At 38.7% G+C, this 12295-nt stretch overlaps 1 protein-coding gene across 1 annotated transcript in view; it reads right to left on the bottom strand.

Moving 5' to 3' along the window:
* The window catches only part of LOC114653313 (cytochrome P450 7A1-like), a 50644-nt gene extending 41269 nt beyond the window's left edge, over nucleotides 1-9375 (bottom strand). Inside the window, exon 1 of the mRNA XM_028803557.2 lies at nucleotides 9003-9375. Coding sequence (XP_028659390.1) covers nucleotides 9003-9082 — 80 coding nt within the window. The 5' untranslated portion in view covers nucleotides 9083-9375. The remainder of the gene's footprint in view (nucleotides 1-9002) is intronic.
* Between the last annotated feature and the right edge of the window lie 2920 nt (nucleotides 9376-12295).

The raw sequence follows: 12295 nt of genomic DNA, 5'->3' as shown, positions 1-12295 counted from the left end.
AGCCTGCCCGGGATTTGTTTCTGCCTTTCGCCCTGTGCTGGCTGGGATTGGCACCAGCAGACCCCTATGACCCTGTGTTAGGATATAGTGGGTTGGATAATGGATGGATGGCTGGATGTTTGATATTTCCAATCCTTATCTTTTCCATTTATTTAATAAAACATCTTTGTTTAACCCACTTTTAGTTTCCTTCGAGTCATTCTGAGTTCAGGGACAGCCAATAAGTATCCCTACTCTCAACAACACAATAATGTAATCTGACTGATCAGAAGCAAAACAACAATACTCAATAATTACTGAAAGCAAAAGCTGTTGAGAACACACTACCAACTATTGGTATAAGTAAACCATGAAAATCAATCTTTCCTTCATTATGAAACACATAAATTAAAACATTCTATATAATATTTGAAATGAAACATCTACCTGGGTTGAACCAGTTTACAGTGCTAATGTAAATGGACTTGCAATTGCAAACAAACCTTACATTTGATAAAATGACATTGTCATATAGACACATTTTATTAAACATCAAATGATAGCAGATGCTGGTGAGAAAGGCTGGTAGAAAGCATGAGAGCACAATTATCCTATCTTTTCTTGACAATGTAAACCACTGCATCAGTGATCCTGTCATGCCCACGGTGATGCACTTTAATCACACGCCACCTACTTTTTGGGCTTCATGCAAAGCGGAAGGATATTTGCGGTGCTATCCTGTGTGTGTTTCAGCTTCTGAGAGTGGCTCAATCAAAGGGTGTGGGCGAATGATCAGCTATTTTTGGGAAAAACGCTTAAATGGGAGAGTGGGCGACTGATGATTTAAGCATAGCCTCAGTTCTCAATCATTGGAATTTCAACATTCAGTCGTTCATCAACAATGCAGTGTGTTATCGTTGTTGCACCGAGGTCTTGTCACCAAGTGCAATTGATGTATGTAGGTGTATAATAAACTGCATGGCATGTTTTACAAATTTCAGAATGCTTCCTGTACCTCAGTAAACAATTTTTAAATGGCCATTTATTTTGTTAAGTGTGCTTTATTTAGATTTAAAACATTTTTCACAGCTCAGCTTAACCATCCAGCAATGAAGCACAAATAGGATACTCACTACTTTGAAATTTTGTCATTCTTTATTTTAGCGAGTGCTTTGAGTTTGCTAAATTTCACTAACGGATTGACTATTAAAGATGTCACATTAACAATTTTGATGAACTTTTCATGTTTTCTGTAACACTGTTTGTGCAGAATGCACACACCAAATGAGCCTGCAGTGTATCTCCTATGGGCTACCCATAAATCTTTTATGGTTGTTTTGTCTTTGATCCAATGTACAAAATACTTTGTATACTTTCATTTATATTTTATGTGCAATTTTTTCTCCAAGGTTAGCTTAACAGATGTTATTAGGTCAACTGGCTACTTTAAATTTTGCAATCTGTAACAGGCCTGGCTCAGTTTGTCCTTTTCTGCAACTTTGAATTAGATAAGAAAAATCAAATAAAATGATGATTACAAAAATGTTACTTTTTCAGATAAGTTCCTAAATAAATTAAATTATTTTAGAAGTTAGATCATACACTTGTCAATGTCACTGGTCATTCCATTTTTCACTGTCAGTGCCTTCTGTTGCTTGGTGAGGCCAAAGATGGGCTGCGATCCTAAGCCTTTTTCCATCTTAGCTAGTTATGGATATAAATGGATATAATGAGGGTATTAGAAATAAACTTGATCCATTAGGCTTAAAACTCAAGACAGAGATAAAGGGGTGATTATTGACTCTGACCTAAATTTTAAAGCACATATTAATCAGATTACTAGGACAGCATTTTTTCACTTAAGAAATATAGCAAAAGTTAGATCCCTTATAACTTTTCAAGATGCTGAAGAATTAGTTCACGCTTCTGTTTTTAGTCGACTAGATTAATGTAACGCACTCCTCTCAGGACCACCCAAAAAAGACATCAATCAGTTGCAACTCGTGCAGAATGCAGCTGCCTTAATCTTAACTAGCAAACATCTTTCCAGTTTTGATGTCACTACATTTGTTACCCATGTCATTTAGAATTGACTTTAAAATACTGCTTATGGTTTACAAAGCCTTAAATAATCTGCTCCATCCTATATCTCGGAACGCCTTTCACCTTACACTCCAAGTCGTAACCTTAGATCTTCAGAGGATTGTCTGCTTAGAATTCCAAGAGTTAAACTTAAAAGAAGTGGTGAGGCAGCCTTCTGTTGTTATGCACCTTACTGGTAGAAATTCGCCAGGCTAATACGGTGGAGCACTTTAAAAAACTGCTAAAAACTCATTTTTTTAACATGGCTTTCTCATAGCTTCATTTTAGTTTAACCCTGATATTCTGTAAATGCATTTAATTATCATTTTTATCATGGTCCTGCAATTCATACTGACCCCTACTTTCTCTGCTGTTCTTTTTCAGGTTTTCTGTGGTGGTGATCTGCGCCACCACCACCTGATCAAAGCACCGAGCAGTCTTTACATTGATGGACTGAAGGCCAGTGGTCCACATGACCATCACATCATCATCATCATCATCATCATCGTCTAATTCTTCCATGTGGAGCCTGAATACCATGAGGACTGACTGAGATCATTGATATTAGGTAGAATGCCCAGTGGGGGCTGGGTGGTCTCGTGGCGTCTGAATCCCTGAAAAATGTGTGTTTTTTTCTCCAGCTGTCTGAAGTTTTTTTTTTTTTGTTTGTTTTTTCTGTCCTCTCTGGCCATCAGACCATACTTTTATTCTTTGTTAATTAGTATTGCCTAATTTTATATTTTTTTTCCCTGTTGATCCTGTAAAGCACTTTGAGCTACATCATTTGTATGATAATGTGCTATATAAATAAATGTTGTTGCTGTTATTTAAATTGACTCCCTCTACTGTTGTGGCTTTTCATGTTCTAGGCATTAACTTTTGGATTCAGATTTTTTCCTATCATTTGAATTAGCTTACTACTCACTCATACAGTATGCCTTTTTCTCCCCTCTATGACTTGAACGATTTTTCTTTCATGAATGTTCACTACTATAGGTGTAACAGCTTGTATTTATCAAGCATCTCAGAGAATGAAAAATGCTCCTAACTGGCTCAAAGAGCCCAAGAGTGACACAAATTTAGTCCAACTCTTAGGAGTAAAAGCATTTTATCAATTTTCCAACTTTAGGAAACTACACCTAAATTCACCATGATTTAGAAGAACTCATAAGCTGTCCTAACTGACTAGGAGATGCCAGAAGATGCCATTTATGCAGAGATTTTCACAAATATCCCAGGAAAAGTTATGTTTTGGAAAAGCAGGACAACAATGAACTCATTATAAGATATTGATCTGACAGAAATAGAATATTTTTTGTAACGAATCTTGTACGTTACGTGATTGATCTATGTGGAAAAGCAATGCACTGTCAGCCAAGCATTTCTTAAATTTTGTTTTTAATTTTGAACATCCTTAGAACTTGTGAGGTAATGCACAGATTACCTCAAATTGATTTGTGGGCAAATGTATAATGTTTAAGCAAGTTGCACAGGTAAAGATCATTGCCCCACGTGCAGGTGAGCGCACATTTGTGAATCGCAAGTGATATCACAGTAGCGACACACAGGTAATCATGGAAACTGTACTATAGTAGCCAGCAAATTACCATGAAGAAAGATGAGGCTGGATAGGCGATTGTCAGTGAAATGTCACACAGGTTCACTGTGCTTTGAATTCCATGAACCCCTGTAACATTCACTTTTACAAGCCCAGGAAACTCCAAGAAAGCAGGTAGAAACTCCTAGCAGATAATAAGATGGGGATCACGAAGATAGGTATAACACATTATGGAACTCTGGAAGATGACCAGAACAATGAAAGTGTAAACGTAACTTCAGAAACAGTGCAGGAATAGCCGTGGCTAGTTTCAGTAAATGTTATTTTACAAGATGTTACCCCATGTGCCATAATGGCAGGAAAGTGATTCTCCTGGAAGTATGGCTATGGATCATTCATTATTAAATATGTGTGTCCATTATCTGCCTTAATTCTCATTTGATGTGTGTGTCTTGGTCTTTCCATTTTGGTGTTCATTACAATATTATTCATAATGTTATGAGGTGGCAACAGTAATGTGCAGCTTAGCGCAATGTCTTAACTTTCCTTCTCCTTTGCTTATTATTATCATCATTGTGGTTAAGCCTCAGCAGCAGTATCAGAAAACCACAAAACGTCATGTGTGTCAGTGTGAGGCAAAGGAGTGCTGTAACATTATGATATCATTCATTCTCAGATATGGTCTCCTACTCCTTCCTGGGACTGGGAATAGGGTGCTTCATAACTACTTCTTATGTTCTTACAGATGTTTAGTCCAACACCTAGGGGTAATTCTGAGTTGCTTAATAAATATGGGCCCAGATCTAACTTACTCCAAGATAGGCTTCTTTCTTGATTTGAATCTTCTGTAAATAACATCACAGATTATGTCTGTGGTGTCCATGTCTGTGTCAAGATTACTGCAAAGTTGAGTGCGTAATTGTGATGGCAGTAGCAGCATAAAAATATCTGTGATACAATTATTTTTTTTTGTCAATAAGGTTTTGAGAGCTATTCCTCTCTATACCCAGGCACTGCATGTATCCAAAATGGGTTTTCACTCCAAGTTACTCCAGTATTCCACCCACATGCTAAATATATATGTGTCCGGTTATCTGATAACTCTGACTTTACCCAATGGAGTGTGTGTAAATGTGCCCTGTGATAGACTGGTTTCCTTTCCTGGTTTTGATTCCTGCCTTGCATCTAATGCTTCCGGGATAAACCCATACTGAACTGGATTAAATTAATACTTCACCAGAAAATTACATTTTTTTCATCTGGAACTTGTCCCAGGTTGCTTGTAGTACTGTCCTAAAAAAGTATTCTTTTTATGCTGGGTTCAATAATGGATGACTACTCCAAATTGGCCCCAGAGAATGTGTGCATGAGCAGGTCCTGCAATGGGCTGGCGCTCCGTCCAGGGTGGCTCCTGTCTTGTGGCCAGTGGTTTCAGGATAGGCTCTGGCTCCCAGGGACATTACATTAAATTAATGGTTCTCAGAATGTCAATGTGTTATTTCCTTATAAAAAAAATTAGATGGTGCTTACTGTGGTAAAACATAATTACATGACAAAAACTGAACTTCAGCCTATAACAATGAAAAGGATTAAAAAGGCAAAGAACGACAGATTTCTTGCTTTATGGCTTTTTATGTGATCCAGAGCTGGCCCCCAAAACAGGACTCAGTTCCCTTTTCATTTACGACAGCATTTTTGAAGATGGTTTATTTAATGATATTTTAGTAAAAAAATGTGTGTGTTTGGGACTTTATAAGCATACAACTGGAAGACTTAATGTGTGGATTATGCAACAAGAGTAACATGTGATTTGCTATTGTACAATGTTGCTCAACATTGACCCCATTATACCAGAAACTTTATTATCTTGATTCTCAGTGAAAATAGGAGATTAAATTGTTTTTTACCATAACTATACAACTTACTGGGTTAAGTAACATTAAAAAAATATATATCACTTTTGAGTGGTGTATTCTTTTAAAATTAAAAAATGGGAAACTATCATAGCTCAGACTTTACCCCTATAAAAAAGTTTACCAACCAATGTATGTTTAAAATACATAATTAGTCTGCTGCGACTTCTGTTTGCTTTAAAGAGCAGTTTAAACAAAGCACACTACTGTGGAGTCAGTACAGTATTTAATGATACTGTGTGATGGCTCCCGAGTGCTAGGTTTGAGTCCAGGGCCTTGTCATTGCATGTGTGGCATTTGTGTATGGCTTTTATCTGGGCACTTCAGTTTTACTTCTGTATCACAAACATGAGCTTGTTAGGCTAATTTGAGACTAAATTAACTCAATGAGAACGCAGGAGTGCAACCTGAAACTGGTGCACAATCCACTGTTATTGACCGAGTTTGGTGCAGTGGTGCCCATAAGTCCTGGAACCTTTGATGTGTGTTAGGACCTATGATCCACAAGGGATCAGGCCAAAACGTTCACCAATGGAAATATTCTATAATGAATAATGACAAGCAACATGCAAATTACTTGTTCTTTCTGAACAACCCTTGTCAATGAATCATATGAATTGATGTACAAGCACAACTTAATCAATTCAGTGGAAGCGCATGCATGTCCTGGGTGATGCCATCAGCTTGTAGATGTTTAAAGTGCATGCGCAAGAATCACCTGAATCAAGAATTTCAACTCTCTTCACTTAATGATTCTTTAAATTTCAAACTATATCAGTATCAGCAAACAAAAACTCTGTCACTTAAGATTGTCTCATTTATCATACAAGTACAATACAGTAATAATAGTTATATTAGAATGTATTAATTGCTTTTTATTATTTATTATTGGAATTGTTTTAAACTAGATATAGTAATCTTAAAACTAATACATGTATGAATCTTTATATATTCAGCAAACTACTCACACAAAACTGAACCTTAGAAGATATTCTAGTTTGTAAAAATTATTTGCTTATAACTTTACTTTAGTGCACACCTTTTTATATCTCACTGACTACACTGGGCACGTATCACTTACTGATTAATTTGAGACTGAATTGAATCATAACCCACGAGCAAATTTCACGGTTCTTGTTCATTTGATTCACGAGGAAATGTTTACATGAGCACGAGTTTCGCAATTCTCTTTCATTTGATTCATGAACAAATCATTACCCATGAATGAGTCACACGATTCTTGTTCACTTGTGATTCTGTAACATAATGTCTTGTTTTAATTATGAGTCTTAAATGTGTTGCCATGTTGTGTGCACTGGAACAGGATAATATCATGCGAATTATCATCACGTTAAAAATGATTAATTGGATATACACACATACACACACACACACACATATATATATACACACATATATACACACACACGTACATATAAATGAATAAATATGCACACACACACACTGTTTATACACACATACATTATTTTGTATATATATCTATACATACACTGTATGAAATATTAAATTATATATTTGTGATGTGATCAGAGTTGACCCCCCCCCCCCCCAGGACTTTACGTATGTGCCAGCATCCAATCCTTAAAATGAATAAAAAAGAATCAGTTTACTTAAATGGATTGATAGAAAGAACAATAACAATTCAGTAAGAAAGAAACAGTTCAGTAAAGTGAATAGAAATGCCCATCACTAATAATGGACTCAAAGCTCATGGTGTAGTCAGTTCAGATCTACTACTGTTTTTTGAACCATGCGTCAGTCAACACTCATCTTCCTTCAGCTGAACATCAGTCATCATTCCTCCCTGACCTCCCAATGAGTCAATAGACACAAATCAGATCCCACCACTTAGTAACATTGTTGTTTCGTCCTCCATTTTTGTTATGGGTAATTTATTTCCATTCCGAGGATACAGTTTCATTTGATAGTATGGTAAATGAAATTACAATTGTTAAAAAATAAACCATTTAATAATTTTTGGAAGCCATATTAAGTATAAAAACAATCATCTGTCTCTAGTGAAAATATTATTGAGTTGATTTTAATACGATGAACATTGTCTTTCTTTTTGTTCACTTTAGCTATTTGTAGTGTTAGTTACAAACACTTGGGCTTAACACACATCACATATGTGCAAATTTTAACTGCATTATTTTGCACTGTTATACAGTATTAATAAACTGTAAAATTGTGGCTTTTAATATTACAAAAATAATCAATGTGCATGCCATATTTTAAAAATTAAAGAAGCTAGTAAATGTTCTCAGTAAAAAGGCTGTGTTTGGCCTCCCTTCCATGTCTTGCACTACCTACCTGCGGAAACACTCTGAGATTTTCACCCCATTCAAGAATATCATAATGTTGAGTCTTGCATTACATCTGCGTGTTCTGTTCTTGTACATACATATTAAATCAATACCTTTTTTTTATTTGGATAAAGGACTGTGTTAAAAGAAGACAATGGCAGCTTAAGTATCTAATCATCTTTAGAAGAAATGGCACCTGATCTGAAAAAGGGCAGATTTCAATGCCATACCCTACAGGTACGAATTGAGAAATGAGTGATACAGCCGGGTTCATACTTGGCACAAAGAAGCGCCACAAAAATGGCATGCAAGGACAGGCACAAAGGAGATATGCGCCCCTGAAAGATTTACGTGACATCTGCATTATCTATAGGTTTTGTTTTTGGCAACCGAATCAGTGCTGCAAGGTTAAAGTCTTCAGTCATCAAACACAGTAAAGAGTAAATTCAATCTGCATTTTACATAAATGTGTCGAAAAGCTTCGCGATACTAGACCTTTACGAACAATTCAAACAAAACATGCAATTCCTGAAATGATAAGTAAATAACGCAAATGATTAAGTTACAACCCTTAAAATGAAATCACTCTCACAAGATTGGACCTGTTAAGGAGCAGGATTGCCACCGAAAGGTAAAACGTTATTGACAGGTCAACATGCGTTGGTCCAGTGTTAAGGCTAAAATTAAGAATTCAAAAAGTAGTAGATATCTGTCAATTATTTTCATAAGTTATACTTTGTTTTCCCCACTTGAACAGCCCACAAATAGTGTGAGCACTGCTATGCAATCGTTGCTTTAAAAGTAGCTGTGCAGTGGCGAATCACCCTGTAGCTACTCTCGGGAACTGCAGTGCAATGAGCGACAAGGACTGTAAAGTTAAGTCGGGTAAGTGCGCGTCTCCGCAGCACTGCGAACACCGTTGATAATATCGATCTGATCTGCAAAAATAGCACTGCAAAAGATACATCTTTACAGATATTAGAACGCATGAAGATCGAAAAGACTAGGAAGACGGAATGAACGTTAAAAATGGAAATGTGCGAGGTCTTAGTGCGCTGCCCTCAATCGAAATCACGCTTTCTTGTTTTCCATTTAAATACATAACACGACTTTTGCGACAAGTTATAAAAAAATGCAACTTACCTTTTTCTTTTGGTTAGGAACAAAAAACAAATGACTATGACAATCAGGGTAAAGAACAGGGAGACGGTGAGATCAGCCATCACCGGAGCGCAGCACCACTTTGTCGGTATGGGTGTAACCGAGTGCAACTGCAGCGGCGTTGGCGTGAACTTTCCCAAACACTGCAGGAGTGCTGGCGGCTCGCACGTCTTTTATTTCTGTGGGGCATTCCCGGAAAGGAACATATGCAATCCGTCAGCCAGACTTGTTTTCATGTGTTTTCCCCTCATGGATCGAATCTTTTTCTGCACTGTTTTGTAGTTTTGTTTTTCATTTAGTCGTTTAAATAACCGCACGACCATTTACAAAGATGCGTACTACGCAAGCGCTCGGAAAGTTAAGATTTAACACTTGACAGGCAAGGAGAGCAGTTAGTGCTGTGACTGTTAAAAGAGAGATCACATAATAGCCTATACATTTACAGGGCGGAACCTCCTGTAGCCACGAGAGTGAGGACCCCCATGATTACTCAGAACAATAATTTGTACTAATGTACTTTATAACAGTGACCATCCCCTAAGTTTTAGCTAAAGTGACAGAATAGGTTCAGAGCTTTCTACTAACTTATTGGTGTCTTTGGGGCTGCGGGGGGGGTTGGCATACATTAACCATAATCAAATGCAGGCTGACCTGATCATGAGTCCAGCAGCTAAATGGACATATAAAATTCAAGGGTTTAAATGCCCTGTGCCCTACTTGCTTATCTGAACTTATCCGTATCTACAAGTGCCTTCAGAATGTACTCAGACCCTTTCACTTTTTGTTATGTTGCAACCTTATGCTAAAATCATTTAATTCATTTTCCCTCATCAAGTAACAGTCAACATCCCAAACTGACAAAGCAAAATAGGATTTTTAAATTTTTGCAAATTTATTAAAAAATAAAACAAACTAAACTATCCCTTTGACACAGACATTCAGACCCCTTTACTCAGTACTTGGTTGAAGCACTTTTGGCAGTGATCAAGGCCTGGAATCTTCTTGGGTATGATGTGACAAGCGGCACACAACTAGATTTGGAGTTTTCTGCCATTCTTCTCTGCATATCTTCTGAAGCTCTTGTAAAGGACAGCCGGGTCCCATGCCCGGCAGGGACGCCTCTGCTACATCTGTTCGGGGGGAGCAGCCATGGACTGTTCAATACCTCCCCCGGGACGCTTGGTGGCAGCCTCCCTGGCAGCCAATGATTCCCCAGCCCGGCGCATGGCTCCATGGGAGATGGAGTCCTTCACAGCCTGGTTGGGGGCTCGGATGGCCACCAGGGGGAGCTGCGTGGAGTCAGCAGCCTGGCTGGTCATACCTTCAGCCCCACCCGGAAGGGCAATTAGGACCAGGTGTCCAAGCACCTGGACCGCTTCCGGGTGGGATATAAAAAGGGCCAGCCACCACCACTCAGAGAGCCAGAGTCGGGAGGAAGAGGACTAAGCCTGAGGAGGAGTGGTGGTGCTGAGGTGGAGAGAAGTGTGGTTAATCGTGAGTTGTATTGGAAGTGCTTTTGGGACTGTGTTGGGCCTGTGGGACACGGGGAAGGCGTGCCCCACGGCTGAAGAAGAAATAAAAAAGCCTTTTATTAAAGTACGTGCCTCTGCCTGAGTCTGTGCCGGGTCGGGCGCTATATAGCGCCTTTTACACTCTGTCAGGCTGAATGGAAAATGTAAGTGGACAGATATTTTTAGGTCTCCCCAGAGATGTTTAACTAGGTTCAAATCTGGGCACGGCCTCCGCCACTGAAGAACATTGTTCACCCCATGAAGCAAGAAAGGGCAATTGACCACTGAAGAACATTCACAGAGATCCCTAAACCTCTCTTGTGCTGTCTGTGCTTTGTGTTTGGGGTCACTGTATTGTTGAAAGGTGAACCTTTGGCACAGTCCAAGGTACAGAGTGTTCTGCGGCACGTCTCCATTAAGCTAATCTTTGTGGTTTTTTTTTTTTCATTCAGCTTTCCCTCAACCCTGCCTAGTCTCCTAGTCCCTGCCACTGTAAAAAAACACCAGGGAAAACACTTAGAATTGATGCTTAGAGCTGAGGCCAAACAGTTCAATTTTGGCTTCATCAGACAAGAAACTCTTGTTTCTTATAGGCTGAGAGTCTTTTAGGTGCCTTTTTGTAAACCACAAGTAGACTTTTATGTATTGTTTAGCCATACACCCCAGATTGGTGGAGTGTTGCAGTGGTGGTTGTCCTTCTGTTAGTTTCTCTCATCTCCAAACGGGTTCTCTGGAGCGCAACCAGAGTAACCACTGAGCTTTTGGTCACCACTCTTACCAAGGCCCTTCTCCCCCATTTGCTAAGTGCACTGGAGATGTTAGCTCAAGGGAGAGTCATGGCTTCCTTTGGCACTGTATGCACAGCACCAGAGTGTATGGTACAATCTCATGTTGCTTCCCTAGTGAAGATTCCTAGGACTAATAAAACAAAAACTTGACCGTTCACAGTTAACCATGGCCCAAAAACTGAAATCATTTGCCTGCCTGTGTAAGAACAGTATTTAACCCCAGCTGAAAATTCATTACTTCAGGCTAGAATACACTGATTAGCACTGCTGATACGCAGTTCACATTGCAACTGTTTGTTAGCCGTTTGCACAAAAATAAGTGTCACATTCATTATGAACTGTCATTGACCCTCCTCCATTCTGTATCTCATCTCAGTATCCTGTGCTCAAAAATAAAAGTGTGACAATTATTATGAACTGTTACTGACCCGCCTCCATTCTGTTTCTCCGTTCCCTACCCTGCTGTGGCTGCATTTCCCAGCTTCCCATGGAAACAGACACAGAGGCAGTGGAAGATGTAAGAGTCCAGGATGCAAGGATTTAACCTTTTTATTAGACTGCCCAGGACACATACTAATATTGTCGAATGCCCAGGAAGTGGTGGGTGCCATCACCAGAACTGTAACTTTGTCTGAGTTTTCACTGTGACTTTGTGTGCTTTAACTGACTGCAGCCCACCAAATGGTTACTTACCTCCTTGAATGGTATCAAATGGAATTTATATCTTGCTCACCTTTGCTGTTAACTGATTATACCTGCAATGCATATTATGAACGGTATTCACCCCTATAAAAGCTCTGAAATTTAATTATTATCATTATACAACATTAAAATACAGTGGATTTATTTGAGTTTTTGACATTGAATAACAGAAAAAGACTCTTTAATGCCAAAGTGAAAACCGATCTCAGTATTTACCCCTTCACGTTGGTATTTAGTAGATTCGCCTTTGGCAGCATGACATCATATCTCTACC

Source organism: Erpetoichthys calabaricus, chromosome 6 (genome assembly GCF_900747795.2).
Source record: "Erpetoichthys calabaricus chromosome 6, fErpCal1.3, whole genome shotgun sequence".
Taxonomy (NCBI): domain Eukaryota; kingdom Metazoa; phylum Chordata; class Cladistia; order Polypteriformes; family Polypteridae; genus Erpetoichthys; species Erpetoichthys calabaricus.
This window is presented reverse-complemented; position numbering and strand designations above follow the sequence as displayed.